At 39.3% G+C, this 22,371-nt stretch overlaps 3 protein-coding genes across 8 annotated transcripts; 1 reads left to right on the top strand and 2 right to left on the bottom strand.

The window, feature by feature from the left end:
* Positions 1–596: 596 nt before the first annotated feature.
* LOC117994412 (uncharacterized) lies at positions 597–8,085 on the bottom strand. 2 transcript variants are annotated; one of them, XM_069507494.1, is made up of 6 exons: positions 7,875–8,085; positions 6,900–6,990; positions 6,282–6,490; positions 5,733–5,918; positions 5,066–5,225; positions 597–3,102 (listed from the first exon to the last, which is right to left on the bottom strand). In XM_069507494.1, the coding sequence occupies exons 2-6, from the start codon at positions 6,978–6,980 to the stop codon at positions 1,525–1,527; spliced, it is 2,214 nt and encodes a 737-aa protein (XP_069363595.1). In that variant the 5' UTR covers positions 6,981–6,990; positions 7,875–8,085; the 3' UTR covers positions 597–1,524. The 2 variants fall into 2 exon arrangements, with proteins under 2 accessions (XP_069363595.1, XP_069363594.1); XM_069507493.1 differs by having other exon boundaries at positions 6,900–6,980; positions 7,862–8,084.
* A 319-nt stretch (positions 8,086–8,404) lies between these two features.
* Positions 8,405–16,431, bottom strand: LOC117994427 (serine hydrolase-like protein 2). The gene is made up of 7 exons (XM_034982342.2): positions 15,920–16,431; positions 14,491–14,607; positions 14,041–14,193; positions 13,561–13,663; positions 12,650–12,737; positions 12,446–12,543; positions 8,405–10,611 (listed from the first exon to the last, which is right to left on the bottom strand). The coding sequence occupies exons 1-7, from the start codon at positions 15,972–15,974 to the stop codon at positions 10,302–10,304; spliced, it is 924 nt and encodes a 307-aa protein (XP_034838233.1). The 5' UTR covers positions 15,975–16,431; the 3' UTR covers positions 8,405–10,301.
* On the top strand, positions 15,249–22,339 carry LOC117994426 (serine hydrolase-like protein). Of its 5 annotated transcripts, none has more exons than XM_034982339.2 (6): positions 15,249–15,377; positions 17,846–17,910; positions 18,807–19,076; positions 19,671–19,867; positions 20,536–20,633; positions 21,563–22,339. In XM_034982339.2, the coding sequence occupies exons 1-6, from the start codon at positions 15,280–15,282 to the stop codon at positions 21,861–21,863; spliced, it is 1,029 nt and encodes a 342-aa protein (XP_034838230.2). In that variant the 5' UTR covers positions 15,249–15,279; the 3' UTR covers positions 21,864–22,339. The 5 variants fall into 5 exon arrangements, with proteins under 5 accessions (XP_034838230.2, XP_069363677.1, XP_069363676.1 ...); XM_069507576.1 differs by lacking the exon at positions 15,249–15,377 and adding an exon at positions 17,021–17,044; XM_069507575.1 differs by lacking the exon at positions 15,249–15,377 and adding an exon at positions 17,087–17,281.
* The last annotated feature ends 32 nt before the right edge of the window (positions 22,340–22,371 follow it).

A 22,371-nucleotide genomic window follows, 5' to 3' on the forward strand; every position in this document is an offset into this window, starting at 1 on the left:
TGTGAAAGTCCCGTCAAAATAGGTTCAGCCGTTCCGAAGATGAGCCCGGCCAAACAGACAGACAGACAAAATTTTTGAAAACATGTTATTTAGATAAGGTATAGTTAAAATAACCATAATATGAGCTTAATATGAGGTAGTTATTGCGAAATTACAGACAGACACTTCAATTTTTAATATTATAGATAGGAGATAACTGACTAATAGGTTTATCAACTAATATAATATAGGTCAAATCAAAGGATTTTCAGATACTCTACCCACGCAATAATTCCTTTGTTTGTGTGGGTTTGCCGTTGGGGTCCCAAGATGCTGGAAAGGCGACCTCGCACCGGAAAGCGCAGCGTTAAAAGACCCCCAATAGGTGGACGGACGACATCAGGCGAGTCGCAGGGAGCCGCTACTACACACTCGCTTCCCGCTGATCGCCAACTCGTTTATAGTTTCTAGTTATACTCGTTTCTCGTTCATCGTCGGTGGTCGAACCACTGCCTAAATCCACACGGACGAAATCATACAGCCTAGTACATAAGAAATGTAAGTAAATCCCTCGTTTCTTCTTTTGGGTTCCTTTTTTTGTAAGTAAAAAAAATAGATTAAAAAAAATGATTTTCCATTTATTCATAAAGTAATTATTACTTTACATTTTGATTTACATTTACTTATTTCAATATTTATTTAAGTAGAGGAACAAAACTAAAATTCAGATTAAAATCATCTAATTTAATTATTAGTTTTTCATTAAAATCAATAAAAACCAATACAGTACTCGGCCGAAAGTAATGTACATCGACCTTTAGAAGGAGATAGCAAAGTAGAGCACTGTCTCTGTCGTTGAGACCGACAAAACGTCAAATAGGTATGAGTGACAGAAACAACGCTCTACAAAGCCGAAATGTCATTCTAAAGGCCGATGTACATTATTTTCGGCCGCGTACTGTACGTCCTTATTCACAAAATACCTATATTGTGAAAGAGATGGCACTAGCACCTGTGACACTCCACACAAGTATACTGATTTAATTACGCACCTACCAACCTATAAGGGTTCCTTTATTCCTTTTGAGGTACGGAACCCTAAAAATGCGGTTTTTCATCATTTTACTGTCGATTTTAACTGAAATCTTTATTTTTTATTTTTCATTCAGATACAAGTTAGCCCTTGACTGCAATCTCACCTCGTGGTAAGTGATGATGCAGCCTAAGATGGAAGCGGGCTAACCTGGAAGGGGTATGGCAGTTTTTAATAAATCCATGCCCCTTTGGTTTCTACACGGCATCGTACCGGAACGCTGAATCGCTTGGCGGCACGGCTTTGCCGGTAGGGTGGTAACTAGCCACGGCCAACGCCTCCCACCAGACCAGACCAGAAAATTAGAAATTTTAAAATTCCAAATCCTTGTTAGGAATCGAACCCGGGACCTCCCACTAATAAGACCACAGCGCTTACCATTGCGCCAGGGAGGTCGTCCAAGTCGAATCTATATCTAGTTACTCTATATCGGGAATTTTTGTCCATTATTCCTAAGCATCTTCATCATTTCCGCTGTCATTAGAAACTTCTCCATCGCCAATAAAAACCTCTTCTTGCAACATATTAGGGAGTTTCGCTTTGTTATTAACTTGCAACACCGACGCCATTGCCATTCCAGTTCCGAAACTATACTCTATGGGCTTGAGGCTTTCATCTACATTGTCTATGGACGCCCTTCTAGCGGGAAAGTTCTTTTTCCTCGCGACTCTATGGCGTCTTATATCATCCAATAAAGATACTCTTTCATTGTGTACATGTTCGAAATCTGTGTCTGAAGAAGATGGCGATAGTTCCAAATCTTTTTTGGAAAACTTGAAGTCGTTTAGATGACTTATTTTCTTCTGTCTGTTAATATTATGATTTTCACTCGTATTGTTGTTTTCGGGACTATCTTCGGCCTCACTTGAACCATTAGAAATTTCACTGGATAAATATAACTCTTTTCTAACAGGCTCTGAAGATTTCCGCCATATTGCAATCAAGTAACCGAACTTAACTTTGATTACTGATAACAAAACGTTTGGTATATTGAACTTTTTGAATACTTTTAACGTGTTCGCCGTGACAACATCAGATGGCAATTCGGCATCACTTTCGTATTTTTGGATTCTGACTTTGAAATCGTCATATTTCTTTGGCCCTCTTCCATGTTTTACTATATGGTACTGCATAAATAGTTTCACTGGCTTTTTTTTCCTTTCCAATTTCGATATAAGACCTTTTCTTTCGGCAAACTCTTCGGGAATCTGTCGAGGGAATTCGGGTACATTTTGCAGTTCAGGCATCGTTTTCGCTAAAGCCTGCCTTTCTCTTTCCCTCATCAAATCTTCTCTTTTAACCAGCTTCCTCTTTAGTTCTGTCAGCACAACCTTGGAATTCTCCTTCTCTTTCTTTCCTGGACCTGTGATTATATCTCCAACAGGTGAAGCGATAATGTCGTCATCTGTTTTGACGCAATAGAAAACTTCGTCCTTAATTTCAGGATCTTTATCTTCTATTTTGACAACAGACACTAGTGATTCTTCTTTTTCTTCTTTCTGTATATTATCTTCTTTAATACTAACTTTATTGAGCATTTTCTTGAGCCTTATTTGAGAACTTTGTACTGTTGATAAGCATTTAGTGATGTCCTCAATAATTTCATCGATGTCTCTATCTAGTACATCCAAATCTAACTCTTGTTTATTTATGGCGCATGAATCTAAGAACATGTCTAGATTGCTGCATTTGTCTAGTGCTAATTTAAGTTCTAGACTCGACCTAGCTATTCCTGTGTGTACATCCGAGTACAACCAAGTATCATTGATCGCTGAACCTGGTTTTTTGAGTGCAGAATCGCCGTCTTTGGTACCATAATTCTTTAATAACCTGTACATCCGTTCAAGGCATTCGTAGTTTTCTTTGAATTCCTGGATCAAGTGACGTACAAGTACATTGTGGATCCAGTATATGCGCTCGTTGTGGTTTTTGTACAGTTGTTTGAGCGTGTGAGCTGTAGGCATGTGATGTGCCAATGCTATGTGCTTTAATAGTGTCGACTGAACTACAAGGAACGCGTGGTGGATTTTCTGCAAAAAAAAAATCAAATATAAGTCCCGCAAATTGCTATGTCGCTGGAACCATATCTCATTAACATCGAAATGACGTCATTTTGACGTAATTTGACGTATATTTAAGTAAAAATATACCATCAGCTCGAAGCTTCAGTCTAGTGCTGACGTCACTAAAATGGCGGCCACGCGAATTAGCAATTTGCGGGACTTATACAATGGAAACAATTAGGGATGTGGAAAAGGCTTGTTTAAGAAAAGATTCCCTAGTGCGCCTCACAGCGTTCTCCATACAACCGTAGTTTGGTTTTCATTTGAATACCAGACAAACATCAGAAGTGGGATTTTATCAACATTCAATGGGTTCAATCAACATTTTCATGTTGATTGATTGGAATTTCAACAACATCAGAAGTAGGAGCTTGCCAACGTCAGAAGTGGGATTATGCCAAAATCAGAAGTGGGGTCTTAAATAAATAGAAATGTACCAAGATCAGAAGTGGTATTTTTAATATGTATTTAGATTTCAGAACACTTGACTGTGTGATTTTTGAAGCCCTATGGGGATAATCAATCACACTAAGGAGTGTTAAAACCGGTGACCGATCAATTGACAAAAAACAAATGACAAAGTTTCATTTCCCAAACAAATTTTGGCAAAATTATGAATCGTTTTATGATCGTTATAAAACTTATGTTTCTACAAATAATTCACTTGATAAAACAAATTACCAGACAAATTGTCATTTCATAAAATATCATTTGACAAACAATTGATTTCTTTAATCGTGTTAATTAGTAAAACAACATATCGCACTTTTTTTTTTGATAAAATGAATTTGTTTGATAAAATGAACTGTTTGATAAATACTTTAAGAATTCACCAAATCTTTTATATGTCGACCGGACCGACGGAAGAGACCGCTTACTATAATGGGGGGTCTCTTTCCACCCAGAAAAAAGGAGCCCCGCGAAGCGGGGCTCCGTCGACGGGCCCCGGTCGACGAGAAGAGACCACCACTATGATGGAGGGTCTCTCTCATCTCCCCCGCTCCCACCATCAAGAGCGAGCGAAGCGAGCTCGGTACTTGGGGCACTCCGACTCGGAACGGTTAGGTTAGAAGGGGATGGCGGGGTCTGTAAGACCCCGCCATCCCCTTCGTGGGTTATTTCTTTTTTTGCCACCCAGAAAAAAGGAGCCCCGCGAAGCGGTGCTCCGTCGACGGGCCCCGGTCGACGAGAAGAGACCACCACTATGGTGAGGGGTCTCTTTCCTCCCCCCCGCTCCCACCATCAAGAGCGAGCGAAGCGAGCTCGGGACTTGGGGCACTCCGACTCGGAAAGGTTAGGTTAGAACGGGATGGCGGGGTCTGTAAGACCCCGCCATCCCCTTCGTGGATTATTTCTTTTTTTACCACCCAGAAAAAAGGAGCCCCGCTTGGGGCCCCGGTCGACGAGAAGAGACCACCACTATGGTGGGGCGTCTCTCTCATCCCCCCCGCTCCCACCATCAAGAGCGAGCGAAGCGAGCTCGGGACTTTGGGCACTCCGACTCGGAACGGTTAGGTTAGAATCGTGGGTTATTTCTTTTTTTCGCACCCAGAAAAAAGGAGCCCCATGATATTATTGCTGTGTTGCATAGGGGTTTGCATATGTATGCAAAACAGACTTTTTGTGTGTTTTTTGTTAATTAGTTATTTTATCAAATAATAAATTTATCATCTATTATTTTGTAAAATCGCGAATTTGAAAAACAAATTATTTGGTGAAATAATAAATTTTTAAATGATATTTTAACATTCAGCAAATTTGCAAAGTAAAACATTTGTGAATAGAATATTTGTCAAATGATCTTTTGTAAAATGATATGTTTGCGGTATACGACGTTTGTGATTTGATTAGTTTTTCAAAAGTTTTTGGTGAACTGATAATTTGTCATACGTTTTTTGTCATTCATTAGTGAACCGTTAAAACCACTCACCATGAGATTGTCTGTCTGGCAGTCATAGGCGACGTCACCGCGCAGCCAGGGTACATTGCCCAGCAGCGCTGAAGACGCCCGGGACATGAGGATCAGCAGCTCCGTCTGCTGTCTACACAGCATCGTGTGTGTGGACTCTATTGCTGACGTCACCGACTCACTGAAGAAAGAATAACATCATTGGTGAAAAAAGGAAAACCAAAATTACTTTGAGGTCTTAATTATAAGGTAGTACCCGCCCCGGCTTCGCACGGGTGCAGTGTAGATACTAATGTGGTGCCATGTGGATATTTTTTTATATTTCTAAAGAATAAGATAGCAGCTGTGATAGCCTAGTGGTTAGGACGTCCGCCTCCTAATCGGAGGTTGGGGGTTCGATCCCGGGCACGCACCTCTAACTCATCGGAGTTATGTGCGTTTTAATTAATTAAATATCACTTGCTTTAACGGTGAAGGAAAACATCGTGAGGAGACCTGCATGCCTGAGAGTTCTCCATAATGTTCTCAAGGGTGTGTGAAGTCTACTAATCCGCACATGGTCAGAGTGGTAACTATGGCCAAAACCCTTCTCACTCTGAGAGGAGACCCGCGCTCTGCGGTGATGGGTTGATCATGATGATGATGATGATGAATAATAATATGATATATGACACAAAAATATACTTACAGTCGCGCGTGCAAAGCTGCGTATTCTCGGCAACAGGCGGTCGCGCGACGCGCCAGCGACATGTAGTCGCGCATCAGCGACAGTAGTGTGCGAAGCGAGCCGCGACAGCGCGACCGATGTGTCGCGCGCGCCGCGACCGGTACTAGCGCATACGTCGCCAGCTTTAGCAGCGACCAGCGCTGGAGACTGGTGGAGAAATAACAAAAGTCTAAATGTATTACTATCCCTTTCACAATGCTCCCGGCGGAAAAGTAGCGACAGTGTGCGAAGCGAGCCGCGACTACTCAGTAAATAAAATAAAAAAATCATGGAGCTCACTGTTGTATATACAGTGCGACAAGGCTATCTTGGCGCGTGGCGAAAATCGGAACTAACGTTGCCGTCAAGTGTTCCCTTTGTTCTTGTTTGAATATTCTAAGCCTTTGTCCTCCAACAGCGCCCCCCTGTCAATGTCATTCAAGTGCCAAGAGAGCCTTATCACACTGTATAATAGGATATTAAGGCTTTTTTGCGTATTTTCGACATATGTATAATTAAAAATCAGCTTACTTTCTTGGGGGTGAAGTCAGCAAAAGGGCAACAGTGGCCATCAGGGCAATGTTCCGTTCCCCAGCGGTGAACCAGCCTCCCCTGGTACCCCCGGCATGTCTCCATGCGGTCACAGCGTCAGGGGACTCCTGTTCCACTTCGATACTGTCTTCCCGGAACAAGAGACCACTTTCCAGGATGGCGATTATGTTTTCCCTGCTGTATATTAGCTGGAATTAAAGATTTATCTAAATGTATAAAAGGATTCACTGACTGACTGATCTATCAATGCATAGCTGAAACTACTGGATGGATTGAGCTGAAATTTGGTATGCAGATAACTATTCATCATCAACCGATAGACGTCCACTGCTGGACATAGGTCTCTTGTAGGGACTTCTACACGCCACGGTCTTGCGCCGCCTGAATCCAGCGGCTCCCTGCGACTCGTCTGATGTCAGTCCGTTTTTCAACGGACGGATCATATCGAGACGGAGGGTTTTCTGGTGCGAAGTTGCCATTCAGACACCTTGGGACCCCAACGTCTATCGGTTCTACGAACTATGTGCCCTGCCCATTGCCACTTCAGCTTCGAAACCCGTGCTAATCATATAATACAATACAAAAACATTGACTTACCATATTGGGCCTGAATTTCATGGCAATCCATTTTCTCGAAAGAATTGGAGGACTGAAGTCTTGCTTCATGAACAGTGCCATCTGGAAGAAAGTCAATATTTAGTTTTAAAGTCAATAGCGAGTACCAGGCACCCAAGGCAGTGAGGGTGAAAATGCTTTCAGTAGAGTGTATTGCGGTAGTGGAGAATGGAGTGGGGAGAGAAAGTTGCCCCCCCCCCCCCACACCACTTCCATGAAAAGGTAATGCACTGTTTTTTTTGATGAATTTTTAACGATCTCATTTTGAGGATATTGAACCAACTCCTCGGAATACCCCTCTTTTTTTTAATTCAGATACAAGTTAGCCCTTGACTGCAATCTCACCTGTAGTTTTTATTAAACCCATACCCGGTTTCTACATGGCATTGTACCGGAACGCTAAATTGCTTGGCAACACAGCTTTAATTTTAAGTATATTTAACCGACTTCAAAAAAAGGAGAAGGTTGTCAATTCATCAGAATCTTTATTTTTATTAGCGAAAGAAAAAACAAAGAGAGCTTACGTTTCTGCGGTGCTCTAGGGCCTAGACTTAGCCTAAAATCTAGGCTTTCCAATGAGCTGGGTAGTTTGGTTACAACTGGAGCTTTTCAGTGTACAGTAATCGTCTACCGTCACACTTACCATGGGTAGGCTGAGCTATCGCAGTTGCGGCTTTTTGGGCTGCTCATGTTTGAGGTGACCGTCGACTCGAGAAGGAGGAGGACCATGGGTTTTGTAGTAAGGAAGCTGGTAAAGTTATTCCGCTCTTTACTTACTTTCGAACGTAATATACAGCCCTACACTACCGTAAACGGGTTAGCATTCTAGACGGTAGCGGGTGAGATCGATGCCAGAATAACCGGACCCGACGTCTTAAAAAGTAATGATTGGAAGACACCACCGGCAAAATTACATTCAATCAGCTGATTATAAATTTACTTACTTCATAAAAAGAGCGGAAAAAACCACATTTATGTAACCGCACGTACGTTGGTAATTTATTGGCTTTCTCAAGGCATTTCTTCGCGATATTTATTTACGTTTTACGTGTTTTCGGTTTTACTCATTGATCAAAATATCCAAAAATATACCAAAAACAATGACTATTATTAAAATAACAAGACACAAGTTGACCACAGACTAATAACATAGTGCGACAAGGCTATCTTGGCGCGTGGCGAAAATCGGAACTTTGCCGTCCAGTTTCCCCTTTTGGTTCTTGTTTGAATAATCTAATAAGCAATGCTGCTTTTGGTCTTTGTTCTCCAACAGCGGCCCGCTGTCAATATCATTCAAGTGCCAAGAGAGCCTTGTCGCACTGTAGAGTCAATAGACTTTACTCTATGGTGTAGATACACCGCGTATAACGGAACTTGTATTGTGCCATGTTGCTGATAAATTGCAATCGTCGCAATCAAACTTGTAAAATCAAGCGGGCGGCCAAAAAGATTATGCGGGCATCAGCTAGTCCTAAAATAAAACTAGATTTGAGCACAAATTATTACTTTTATTAACATAAAAACTGTATAAAACTATCACCATTAAAAACAAATGCATTGATAAATTATTAATATAGGTAGTCACTTATGGAATAAAATAACTCTTTTATGTAACACAAATAAAGTTGTTTGAATATTTAAAAAAAATCACATTCTAATCTATCTAAGAATACAAAAAAAATGCAAAATTTTAATGGAATTGCTAAGTACATTTTGTTGTTTACAACAACAATTTTGTTGTTGAACAATAAAAATTGTTGTTATGACTTAAAAAAAAACGTATTTTTTTCTAAAAGGATGTCTCCATCTGTCTAAACTCTAAAGTCTATACGATCGCGCATCGTTCATCCGGTGAATTGAAACTTTGTACAGTTATTGTCGACACTTGCGTGACGGTTTCTGGCATAGTACATGACAGGCATTAGCTACTTTTTATACAATTGGACTTGTATGAGCTATTAAACTGCCACACCCCTTCCAGATTAGCCCGCTTCCATCTTAAGACTGCATCATCACTTACCACCAGGTGAGATTGCAGTCAAGGGCTAACTTGTATCTGAATAAATAAATAAATAGCTTGTATTTTGCATATTTTGGAAGACCTTTTATTTAATAATTACTAAGAAATAATTTATTTTTGACATAGGCTAACTGCCTATCTATATAAGACCTTAGGTAAGAACCTTATATAAGAACGTAGCTTTATTATCCAACCCCTCAAACCCGTACAATATAAACTGACTGACAAACGACGCCACTCTCTCCGGATTACAACATGTAACTTGTAAGTCGTGATGACCTACCACCTGACGCACCCTGTAGTTATTGTTAGGAAATGACTTGTCATCTAAGAGCGATTTTTCTTGATAGATTCAAGAAAATAGTAAGAATGGAAATTTATTTACAACTGCAAAATTTTAATAGAAAGGCTACATTTTGTTGCCGACAACAACAACAATTTTGTCTTTGCATGGTAAAAATTATTGTTGTTGTAACTTTAAAAAACCTCATATTTAATCAACGGACGTCTGTACGTATGTTTATACGTTCGCTCATTGTACATCAGCACCTCGATTGCGGGAAACCTGAATCAATCATTGTTAAAATCTCAATTGTTCTGATTGGCTGAATTTGTGAGATTCTTGCTGCAACAATGCATTGTAGCCAATAGCTTGATTGTTGCAGCAAGAATCTCACAAATTCAGCCAATCAGAACAATTGAGATTGTAATAATGATTGATGCAGGTTTTACGAAATCGACCTACCGATTCAATCGAAACTTTGTAAAGTTGTTGTTAATACTTACAGCAAGGTTTCGGACATATTAGGTACCGAGCATCAGCTAGTTTTTATATTTGAATTTTGCGTAGGTATTTTTGAAGAATATGTAATAATTAAAATAATTTATTTATAAGATCACAGACCTTATAAGTTATAATTTAGCTTTACTATCCAACCCCTCAAAGGCGTACAATATAAACTGACTGACAAACGACGCCACCCTCTCCGGATATACAACATGTAAGTCATGATGACCTGACGCACTTTGTAGTTATTATTAGGAAATGACTAATAGCGACTTTTCTTGATACACTCGTCCGCTAATATGGTGAGAATATTCACAACTGTAAAATTTAAATAGAAAGGCTACATTTTTTTGCTGACAACAACAACAAGTTTTTCATTGCATAATAAAAAGTGTTGCTGTTGTAACTTTAAAAAACCTCATATTTAATCAACGTTATGTTTATACGTTCGCTCATTGTTCATCTGATTGAATTGATAAGTTGTTGTTGACACTTACGTAAAGGTTTCTCGTAGGTATTTTGGAAGAATATTTTAGTAAGAAATAATTTATTTATAAGATCACAGACCTAATATAAGTTATAACTTAGCTTTACTATCCAACCCCTCAAACCCGTACAATATAAACTGACTAACAAACGACGCTACTCTCTCGGGATATACAACATGTAAGTCGTGATGACCTACCACCTGACGCACCCTGTAGTTATTGTTAGGAAATGACTTGTCATCTAATAGAAACTGCGCCTCCCTGTAGCGACCTTTCTTGATAGATTCGTCGGCTAATATGGTGAGAATGGGTATTTTTATGTTAGTCAGTAACTTTTTTATATAGTCAGGAGAGACTGGGGGGTAGGTTATTGCTTCGAAACGGTCGTCGAAGGTGAATCTGTAAAAAAAAGTTAACATTTTTTATTATGACATCATTTTTATTTTTTTATTTTTTATATCTTATTAGAACGGCAGTGCCACTTACACTAACTAGATAATTAATAATAAATTTAAATACAAATAAAGGTACAAGAAAAAAGACATAAAATACAAAACGATAAAAAATCAAAGGATTTTGAATATGTACGATGAGAACATTGAATGACATATTCATGTAATGCTCTCAGCGTACTTCAGTAACTCCCGAACCAGTATTATAGACCCATCATTAAATGGGTCCCATTGAGCATTATTGTCCAAAAGCGCGTTGAACGATGCTAATGAACGGGGTATAGGTGACATAGATCTAGCAACAGTGCGATGATGTGGGACCACGAAAAGTTTGTTTTTTCGTGGACGAAGATTACTAATTGGATTCAGGGACACGTATGCGACACAGTTGGTCATGAAGTTCTGGAGCATTAACATCTCCTCGCAAACATTGACATATAATTTTCAGTAGATCGCAAATGCGTCAATATCATGATGAACCCATCACCGGCCCACTACTGAGCACGTGTCTCCTGTGTCGATATGAGGATAGTTTTCGCGCGACAGTGTCGAAATGGCAATCGGTGAGGGAACGCCCCGCACAGCCCCCGCGCTAACCCGGTTCGGGCAAGCGCGGGTGACGTGCGGGTGTGGGTATGGGTATAACCTTTTATATTTTTAGGGTTCCTTACCTCAAACGGAAAAACGGAACCCTTATAGGATCACTTTGTTGTCTGACAGACAACCTACAAGGTACTTCCCGTTGACCTAGAATCATGAAATTTGGCAGGTAGGTAGATCTTATAGCTGACATTTGGGGAAAAATCTGAAAACTGTGAATTTGTGGTTACATCACACAAAAAAATTAAATTGTGGTCATGAACTAATTAAATTAGTATTTTCAATTTTCTGAGTAAGATAACTATATCAAGTGCGGTATCATATGAAAGGTCTTCACCTGTGCATTCTAAAACAGATTTATATTTATATTTATGTATCATAGTTTTTGAATTATCCTGCAAAATGTCGAAAAAATACGACTGTAGTACGGAACACTCATTGCGCGAGCCTGACTCGCACTTGGCCGGTTTTTTTATATTTAAATGATAAGAAAGCTTGGGAATGAGTTGCTTAACAGTTTTGTGTTAGTTCTAATAAGTTTAAGTGATCTTGTAAAGTGGTGATAAGTTATAAAAAGAATACCTGGCTGAGTTTGTTGTGGGCTCTTCTCAGACCTGGGCGCGTTTGGAACCCTCGTAGCTTTAGTTTTTAAGTTCGCGTAAAAATTATCACTACTATATCATCTTACAAATGCAACAACGGACTTTCAAAAAGTGTGATTTATTACCTATTTTGAATTAACCATTTTGACTGTTGATTTTTATAACAAAACCCCGCAAATTATTTTGGCCTTGCCTTTACACAAGTTTAAAAATCTATTAATCTAAAATCTATACCCCGATCGCCATCTCGACCTGTCGCGTACTAAATACTACACTATACAAGCGACCCGCCCCGGCTTCGCCTGGGTGCAACGTACTTAGATACTAATGTGGTGTCATTGCCTCGGAAACTCTCAAATGAGAGGATTTTTTTCGACCTAATTCACATTATTTCAATTTCCCTAGGGATCTCTAATTTTTTGAGAATTAAACTATAGTTATAAACCTTCCTCTTGAATCACTCTATCTATTGGTGAAAACCGCATTAAAGTCCGTTGCGTAGTTTAAAAGATCTACGCGTTCATACATACATACAGACGCGGGAAGCGACTTTATTTTATACTATGTGGAGATACTAACCGTACATATCCATGGCCCGCTGGTTCGGTGACTCTATCCAATATATCCTCAGCAGCTTCCTCTGTGAAACCTCGCCGCTTTACTAGTTTCGATATTGCCTGCAAAATTGATAGAATACAATCACTATACCCCTATTATAAATGCGAAAGTGTGTTTGTCCTTCAATCACGGCATAAGCTAGTATAAAATATAAATGAAACTTACTTCTTCCCTGGTACACTTTGGTTTGTCGTCCAGTTTGACGTTGTAGCGGTCATAGTTATCGAAATATGCCTTGAATGATACTTTGTACCTGAAAAACAATATTAAAAGTATAGTACGATTCAAACTTAAATGCGTCTGCGTGAAGTTAGCTTTGCGATCTTGCGCATGGTACACTCGAGAACAAGGTGATTTGATAGACCCAGCCGCGAAAATTCAAATTTTATTTTTATTATTCATGTACCAAAATTGTAGTTATACAAAGTAATAATAAATTAAGTTACATTGGAAATGCTTATCTCTAAACAGAGATATTTTAGTTAGTTTTTCGAAAATCTATATATATATAAAAGGAAAAGGTGACTGACTGACTGATCTATCAACGCACTGCTCAAACTACTGGACGGATCGGGCTGAAATTTGGCATGCAGATAGCTATTATGACATAGACATCCGCTAAGAAAGGATTTTTGAAAATTCATCCCCTAAGGGGGTGAAATAGGGGATTAAAATTTATGTTTTGACAACCTCCCTGGCGCAGTGGTAAGCGCTATGGTCTTATTAGAGGGAGGTCCCGGGTTCGATTCCTGGCAGGGATTTGGAATTTTATAATTTCTAAATTTCTGGTCTGGTCTGGTGGGAGGCCTCGGCCGTGGCTAGTTACCACCCTACCGGCAAAGCCGTGCCGCCAAGCGATTTAGCGTTCCGGTACGATGCCGTGTAGAAACCAAAGGTGTATGGGTTTAATAAAAACTGCCATACTCCTTCCAGGTTAGCCCGCTCCCACCTTAGACTGCATCGTCACTTACCATCAGGTGAGATTGCAGTCAAGGGCTAACTTGTATCTAAAAAAAAAAAAAAAAAAAAAAAAAAATGTAGTCCACGCGGACTAAGTGGCGAGAATATAAACTTACCAATAAGAGAATTTTTCTACTGGTACCACAAAGCCAATGGTTATAGGATCCAATTGAATTAGTTTGCTCATTTTTCCTGGATACGATATGTTGTAGGTGTACCCTGGGAATATTAAACTATTATAACTAGAATTATCCACACTTATATTATAAATGCAAAAGTGAGTGTCTGTCTGTCTGCTGTTTTCAGGGCTCAACCGTTCAACCGATTTTGACGAAATTTGGTACAGAGACAGCTTGCATCCCGGGGAAGGACATAGGCTACTTCTTATCCCGGAAAATCAAAGAGTTCCCGCGGGATTTTGAAAAACTTAAATCCTATGTTTATCTATACCCATGCAAAAAACACGTCAATCCGTTGGGCCGTTGCGACGTAATTGAAGGACAAACCAACAAACAAACACACTTTCGCATTTATAATAAGGATGGAAAATCGCTCGATGTCTTGCGCTTCAAAAAAATGTATGGAAATTTTCTCACCAACAGAGCACCCCATGGAATGTCCCATAAAGATGAAGGAGTCCCATCGGAAGTGTTTGACGACCACCTGTATGCTGTACACCAGGTCGTACAAGCTGATCATGAGCCCTGGGGGCATGGGGTCTGACCTGCCGTTGCCTGGTAACTCCATGCCTGAGATATTTATTTACAAAGATTTATTATATTAGATGTCGTCCATCCACCTAGTGGGGGGTCTTCCAACACTGCATCTTCCGGTGCGAGGCCGCCATTCCAGCCCCTTGGTACCCCGGTTGTACGAACTATGTGTCCTACCCATTGCCACTTCAGCTTCGCAACCCGTTGAGCTATGTCGGTTACTCTAGTTCTCCTACGGATGTCTTCATTTCTGATTTGATCATGTAGAGAAACTTTGGGGTATAGTATCCTAAAAATAGTTAAGTAATAATGCTGTAACATAAAATTGCATACCAATGTAATAGAATTTCTTCGGCAAGAGTTTCATTAGAGGCCTGAAGCTTGCAGCGGTATCCCTGGAGCCGTGGCAGACCAGCACTGGAGGGTCACTGCAGTCACCCCATGCTATAACTGTAATATGAACCAACTCATAAACAAATGGTACACAGATAAAACCGGTCAAGTGTGTGGCGGGCAGTGTAGGGTTCTGTAGTAACAATTAACCTCGAAAAACAGATATAACTCCTTAACCTGTGAACCCTACTAAGCAACGATAGTTTTCCTTTAAAATTGATTACATATACTACTGCTGTGAATTTTTTCACGTTCCTATATACTACCATTTGGCTGATAGAGGGGGGGGGGGGGACACACACACTTGAGTCTACATTCTTCTTCTCCGCTCTGGGCTGGTTTCCGCACTTAAACGTTTCCGTCTGTTGTGCGTGCATTGTCCCTCCCCGCCGAAGTCTTCACTCCAGCCATCCAAGCTCGCTCCAGAAGCCAAACAGACCGCCCAGGTTGCCGAGGGCTTCATGGAGTGAGGTCGGGGAACCTAAATGGCGCTCGCGTTGATCTGCTACGCCCGTGCACTCTAGGAGTACGTGCGTCGGTGTTGTTGAGTCTACATATAGCTTTGAAAAGTTAGAGGTCCAGGATCGAACCAATACTCCTAGACTAGGAGGCAGACATATTAACCTGTAGGCTCTCACTGCTCATAATTTTATCACTATTCTATATATGCATGAAGCTTATCAAATTGACAATTTATTTCTACGTCACTCAGTAAGATAAGAAAATACTATGCTCAGAAGATTAATTTTATTTAAACCTAAATGTAATTTGTTTTTCAACAATACAAGCAAGAATCCATGCAATAACAGGAAGGAAGACTTCAAAATGTAAGTTTGGGATTCCCTATTTGAATTTTCTGAGTCTTAGTTGTGTATGAGTTCATATATCTTCTCTATATATTAAAATGAATCGCTGAATGTGTTGCTGATCGCAAATCTCGAGAACAGCTGAACCGATTTCGCTAATTCTTCTTTTATAATATTCCTTGAAGTACGAGGATGGTTCTTAAGGAGAGAAAAATTTGCATGAAAAAGAATCGTCTGTTAGGCGGTACGAATTTCGCCAGGGCAGCTAGTAATAGTAGGGGTATATTTATTTGTTGACCTTAAAAAATAATGGGAAAAATATGAAAAGTTGATCGATTTAACTTAATTGCCTAACTTTTACCTACTTGCAAACCTGCACAGCCCAAGGCTGTAAAAATAAGTTTTTTTTATTTAAAAAAACCTTTGATAAATTCGGACTTTCAAGTAGGGATTTACCACATTGGTTATATTATTTGCAGATAAATATTAGGACATTTTAAAATACCCTTTTTACCCAATGGTTATAATATTATGTTTTTGTTAAGTTTAGAAGGAATACTTACTGGCTAATCGTCCCCACGGCGCTTGGATAAACCATTCCTTCTCTAAAAGGGTCATTTTACAATTAAATAAGGTTTTTTTTTATAATGAAATTGGCAAAAATATAATCTGAAGTTTAGTCACACGTCTATTTAGAATTCTATTACAGAAATTAAACTTATTCACACTCATAGGCACTCGGGTAGTTCCATGGACTCTGATTATATTACTTCGTAGTAGGTAGTTCACTTCACTTTACTCAAGGCATTTGTTTTGTTTACAATATTCATATTCGAAAAGTCTACTTTATAGTGATTACATACTTTGGACTGCATTGAACTTTGGACTTTACTGATTAGGTATGTATGTACAATATTATCTTTGCTTTTGTCTTCTTGAGGCAATTTTCAAATTTAATAATAATAAAGTGTTTGGTCATATGCATTCCAATTTCCATATGTAAAAAGCACTCTGTGAGCCTATGTATGCAGCACAGAGTAGATACATTATACATATGCACTATGCAGCGGTCTGCGCGAGATGTATAACTTTTTTACACCCCAGTCCCCACCGAGTAAAAACTAAAAATCAAACAAAGAAGCTGAGAAGATAATTTGTAATTAGTTATTATACTTATTGTATTAAGCGAGAAATGTTTTATTAGGTACTATTTTGGAATCCACTGCCTACTTAGCACAGAGTAGGTACTTTTTACATATGGATTAGAATTAATCTGTTATACGTATTTAAGCCTTCCTTATTTAACTACCATGGTGTGACACATGGTCGAAATTCAGCGCGACTGCGGGAGAATGACAGTCACGATCGCAATCACTGCTGATTGGTTGACGCTCGCTCACTATTGGCTACAATGCATTGTTGTAACAAGAATTGCACAAATTCGGCCAATCACAACAATTGAGATTGTAATAATGATTGATGGGCAATCGCCCTACAGCTTTCCAGTGTATTACTTTACTCTATGCCTACAGCGGAGACCGCGCTATAATTCGTAGTTTTGACATTGACAGGACAGCAATGCATAGGTATTTTTTATTTTCAGGCAATTACACCATAAACAATATTTTGATAGGTATGTTTTTGAGCAGGCTGTATTTGCTGGAGTCATGCTGGAGTAAATGTATTCTGTGTGTATTTGATTCTCAGCTGATTTGGTTGAGCTTGGTGGCTTGGATTAAATGATTCTGAGTGTTGCATTTTGCACTATGGCTGACGAAAGACGACCTTTACGAAAGCCTTAGCCCTTCCCTTAGAAAGAGTTCCCACGGGATTTTTAAAAACCCTAATTCCACGCGGACAAAGCTACTTAGTATGTCTATAGATATTCGCTTATCGTCTGCTGCCGCTAGTAAAATCTTATCTAGGTAGACTAGATAACCTTTTTTATCATTCAGTTACAAAATGTGCAAGTCATTAGAGTTCCGTATCTCAAAAGGAAAAAATGAACCCTTGTAGGATCACTTCGTTGTCCGGCTGCCTGTCTGTCAAGAAACCTACAGGGTACAACACAGAGTACTTTGTAATATATGAAACCGTTGACCTAGAATCATGAAACGCAGGTGTTATAGCAGACATTAGAGGAAAAATCTGTAAACAGTGAATTTGTGGTTACATGACACAAAAAAGTAAATTGTGGTCATGAACTAATAATTAGTAGGTATTTTCAATTATCAAAGTAAGATAACTATCTCAAGTGAGTATCATAATATGAAAGGGCTTCACCTGTAGATTCTAAAACAGATTTTTATTTATTTTTATGAATCATAGTTTTGGTTTATCGTGCAAAATGTCGAAAAAACGCGACTGTACTACGGAACCCTCGGTGCGCGAGCCTGACTCGCACAGGGCCGGTTTTTATTTATTTATTGAAGTACTTGAATATATTTAAGTACTTACCTAACTAGTTATTCCAATTTTATAATTTTCAGAATAATGTCATTTCGGGATACGGAAAAGCAGGTGACCATAAAAGCCCCATGGGGCAACATTGCTGGTAAGATTTCCACGTATACCATTACCTAGACCGCGAGTTCCGCGACAGGTTGAGATTGCCATCTCGACCTGTCGTGTACTATACCTACTAACGTCAGTTCAGAAGGTACCCTTAGCATGAGTTTCCTCATCTCTATAACATTGATAGATTTCGACTAAAGTATTTACTTTAACGTCTCCTTCCCACTATACAAATTACAGTAACAATCTCGACAAAAACACAGAAATTTCCGTTAAAAGTTTTCTATATTTAGCAACTGTAATTTCAAATTATTTTTTGTGATTTTTTCCAATGTATTTTTTCTGTAACAAGACTGGGCCCAGTACTGGGCGGTCACCTTTCAGCCCGATCCGTCCAATCGTTTGAGCTGTGCGTTGATAGATCAGTCAGTCACCTTTTCCTCCATATTTAGATAAAAACCGGCCAAGTGCGAATCAGGCTCGCGCAAGGAGGGTTCTGTACTATAGCCGTACTTTTTCTACATTTTGCACGACAATTCAAAAACTATGATGCATAAAAATAAATAAAAATCTGTTTTAGAATGCACAGGTGAAGCCCTTTCATATTATGATACCTCACTTGATATAGTTATCTTACTTCGAAAATGCAAAAATACTAATTTTTAGTTCATGACCACTGTTTAATTTTTTTAGTGTGATGTAACCACAAATTCACGGTTTTTAGATTTTCCCCCTAATGTCTGCTATAAGACCTACCTACCTGCCAAATTTCATGATTCTAGGTCAACGGGAAGTGCCCTGTAGGTTTCTTGACAGACAACAAAGTGATCCTATAAGGGTTCCGTTTTTCCTTTTGAGGTACGGAAACCTAAAAATGTTAGAGTAGACCTTCACTTCTGTTCAGTGTCCCACACCTCACGGCAGTTTCATTTTCAGGTCTAACATGGGGCGAGTCTACGAACCCACCAGTTTTACTATGCCCCGGCCGCATAGAACCATGCTCAGCTTTCCGGCCTCTAGTTCTAGAACTACCACAAAACTTCTTCTACGTAGCCATAGACTTTCCCGGGAACGGATTTTCGGACCATTTCCCGAAAGGCCTGCGCTTCACGACGTATGATTTTATACCTACAGTTGTTAAAGTGCGGGAGCATTTTGGTTGGGAAAAATTCGCTTATATTGGACACTCACTTGGTGCCGTTGTAGGTAAGTTTTGTGTAACAGGTTCCGTACCTCAAAAAGTAAAATACAAGGTACCCTATAAACTTACAACAACTCTTACTATAATAATTTTACAGTACGCGGCCGAAAGTAATGTACATCGACCAAGAAGAAGATAGCAGATTTGTAGAGCGTTGTCCCTATCGTTGAGACCGACAAAACGTCATATAGGTATGAGTGACAGAGACAACGCTCTACATAGCCAATATGTCATTCTAAATGCCGATGCACATTACTTTCGGCCGCGTAGGTACTGTGTTTGTATATACGATAATCTTGATACGCCTTACTCACAACCTTGAATGGGAAGCTGGAAGAAATCTCTGTTTAGAGATAAGCATTTCCAATGTAACTTAATTTATTATTACTTTGTAACTACAATTTTGGTACATGAAAAATAAAAATAAAATAAATAAATAAAATAAAATCGTACTTACCTACTATAGTTTGCGACAGGTCGAGGTGGCAATGAATAAAATGAATAAAAGTAAAAATTATCATTTATAGTCAAATACACAAGTTTTTTAGTTTTTGTCAGGTTTTCAATATTTGTCAAGTAAAGTTTTCAATATTTGTCAGGTAAGTTTTACAACATGGCGTACCCAGGTCGATTGACCCGGATCGTTGACTTGGACCCAATACCAGCGTACCATACAGTGGCATTGGATGACATGGCCTCATGGTACAAAGGCATGTATGGAGATCATTATACAGATGAGGTGTACGACAAACACACTAGTGGGAAGGAGAAGGCGCCTAAATATACTTATCAACAGGTATAATATTGTAATTTTTTTTTAATAATGAATATTAGCCATGTTAAATGACTAATATTCCCCTCTCCTCTCCAACTAAGCGTCAGGCTTGTGCTAGGAGTAGGTACGACAATAGTGCAACGGGCGGGGTTTGAACCGTCGACCTTTCGGTTTTCAATCCACTCCTTTACCGGTTGAGCTATTGAGGATCTGCCAATGACTTAGCGTATATACTTAGACACCGATCTCAATACCGGAGTTTTAGATTTTTTTCAAAGTCAAAGCCACTAATTCAAAACTAGCTTATGCTCGCGACTTCGTCCGCGTGGATTTAGGTTTTTAAAAATCCCGTGGGAACTATTCAATTTTTCGAGATAAAAAGTAGCCTATGTCACTCTCCAGGTCTTTATCTACACCCATGCAAAAAATCACGTCAATCCGTTGCACCGTTGCGACGTGATTGAAGGACAAACCAACAAACAAATATACTTTCGCATTTATAATAAGGGTACCTACAGATTGACCGCGAGGGTTAATAATAAGCAAAGTATGTGACATTTTTTCTTTGAACGTGTGTTCAGAGTTCTGCATGCCAGATAGCAGACACCGGAATACAGAACTCTGAACTCTATATAACGTCACTATAATGAAAGATTCAGCACATTAGGCAGCTTTTCCGTTCGTTTCAGGTAAAAGAGATGTTCAAAAAAGCCCAAGGCCTTACAGACGAAGCAGTGGAATGCAATTTAGAACGACTACTAGAACCAGCGGGCGATGGACTTTTTAGGTCAGTTTTAAATCACAACTAACATAGTATAGCTAGCATAGTCATCATCATCAACCGATAGACGTCCACTGCTGGACATAGGTCTCTTATAGGGACTTCCACGCGCCATGGTCTTGCGCCGCCTGGATCTAGCGGCTCCCTGCGACTCGTCTGATGTCATCCGTCCACCTAGTGGGAGGTCTTCCAACACTGCGTCTTCCGGTGCGAGGTCACCATTCCAGCACCTTGGGACCCCAACGCCTATCGGTTGTACGAACTATGTGCCCCGCCCATTGCCACTTCAGCTTCGCAACCCGTTGAGCTATGTCGGTTACTCTAGTTCTCCTACGGATCTCCTCATTTCTGATTTGATCATGTAGAGAAACTCCAACCTTAGCATAGTATTAATTCATAATGTGCTCAAAAGTGGCGTCTAAAAATCTTTTGAACGGAAGTGGACCACCGGCAGTAGGTAGGTATATTACCTATAAGTATATAGAACTTTTACGGTCCAATATGGCCACCGAAAGAGAAAGTCTCTTCAGTTGATAGTAAAGTTATTAAGTCAAAAGTGACTTGTCTGTTCAGCACAGTTACCTAGTTCTTTTGTAGGTGAAAGTAGACAAAGTATGTATTATCTTAAAGGGCTTATTCCACCTTCCTAAATAGGACGTCCTAAATGGTATAATTACCGTCAAACTAGTCAATTTTCACAAATCAAACAAATCAAATCGAACAAATTTTGGTTTAAATGTTAATTTATCAAAAAAATTACATAGCGAATTTGCTTATAAATTGCTTTTTGGGCAAAGTATTATTGAATGGCATAGTTGGCTAGTTTGACGGTAACTATACCATTTAGGACGTAGGAATTAGGAAGGTGGAATAAGACCTTTAGTCACACATGAACACCTTTTTAAACCCTATGTAAAATATGTTTTCTATTCCAGATTAACATATGACCAACGAATGAAAAACCAATTTGAATTACCATTCACACCAGAAAATTTAAAGGCCATGTACACACTCACAGACGTCCCCACTTTAGCTATATTCGCACAAGAAATAATCGACCTTGGTGCGTATAGACGTGTTTCATTTGTGTTCGACGACAGCGCTTGGAAGAACGGGAACTATAGGCATATAATAGTTCCAGGGAACCACGATGTGCATGTGAACTCACCCCGGATAGTAGCTGAGTATGTTGACAAGTTTCTATTAGAGGGGCTCCCGAGGAAGGCGAAATTGTGATTTAGTTAGTGTCTTAAAAAACTATACGAAAAATCATTGCGTCTATGTTTTTTCGACATAATTTAAGTTAGTCCTATCAATTCAGTAACGCGTGATGTTTAATCCTGTTTTACAGTTTGAATCATCTATTACACAAACACTACAACAAGAAATAAAAGTATTTTGGACAAATAAAATCTATCAATTAAAATTTTTATTAACATAATATCAAATAATATTTGTCAGGTAAATTTTTCAATATTTGTCAGGTAAGTTTGTCAATGTTCACGAGTTATATTATATTAGCATAAGAAATTGTAGACTTCGGCAGGTACGGTCGGCCTCAGAATTCGAGTAGCAATTCCGCAAACTAATACATCAAAAACCAGTCGCACTTATAACTTTTTTCTAACACGCCACACATACACTCAGATGCGCGCACAACCGTGCCGTGCAGTGCAAGTGAATTTGATCATTAAGGTGCTAAACGAGTTTTGGCCGTTGACTGTACCAACAATAAATATTCATA

Source organism: Maniola hyperantus, chromosome 26 (genome assembly GCF_902806685.2).
Source record: "Maniola hyperantus chromosome 26, iAphHyp1.2, whole genome shotgun sequence".
Taxonomy (NCBI): Eukaryota; Metazoa; Arthropoda; class Insecta; order Lepidoptera; family Nymphalidae; genus Maniola; species Maniola hyperantus.

What these genes read in the sequence shown, in the direction of transcription:
- LOC117994412 (XM_069507494.1), bottom strand. Translation starts at nt 6,980, where the DNA reads ATGGCACTGTTCATGAAGCAAGACTTCAGTCCTCCAATTCTTTCGAGA. An exon ending in CTGACTTCACCCCCAAGAAA is followed by an intron (nt 5,919 to 6,281) that starts GTAAGCTGATTT and finishes TTTCTCCACCAG; the next exon opens with TCTCCAGCGCTGGTCGCTGC. An exon ending in GCAGCTTTGCACGCGCGACT is followed by an intron (nt 5,226 to 5,732) that starts GTAAGTATATTT and finishes TTCTTTCTTCAG; the next exon opens with TGAGTCGGTGACGTCAGCAA.
- LOC117994426 (XM_034982339.2), top strand. Translation starts at nt 15,280, where the DNA reads ATGCTCAGAAGATTAATTTTATTTAAACCTAAATGTAATTTGTTTTTC. An exon ending in AGGAAGGAAGACTTCAAAAT is followed by an intron (nt 15,378 to 17,845) that starts GTAAGTTTGGGA and finishes TATAATTTTCAG; the next exon opens with AATAATGTCATTTCGGGATA. An exon ending in CCCATGGGGCAACATTGCTG is followed by an intron (nt 17,911 to 18,806) that starts GTAAGATTTCCA and finishes TTTCATTTTCAG; the next exon opens with GTCTAACATGGGGCGAGTCT.
- LOC117994427 (XM_034982342.2), bottom strand. Translation starts at nt 15,974, where the DNA reads ATGACCCTTTTAGAGAAGGAATGGTTTATCCAAGCGCCGTGGGGACGA. An exon ending in TTCCATGGGGTGCTCTGTTG is followed by an intron (nt 13,664 to 14,040) that starts GTGAGAAAATTT and finishes TAATATTCCCAG; the next exon opens with GGTACACCTACAACATATCG. An exon ending in CAAAGTGTACCAGGGAAGAA is followed by an intron (nt 12,544 to 12,649) that starts GTAAGTTTCATT and finishes TCAATTTTGCAG; the next exon opens with GCAATATCGAAACTAGTAAA.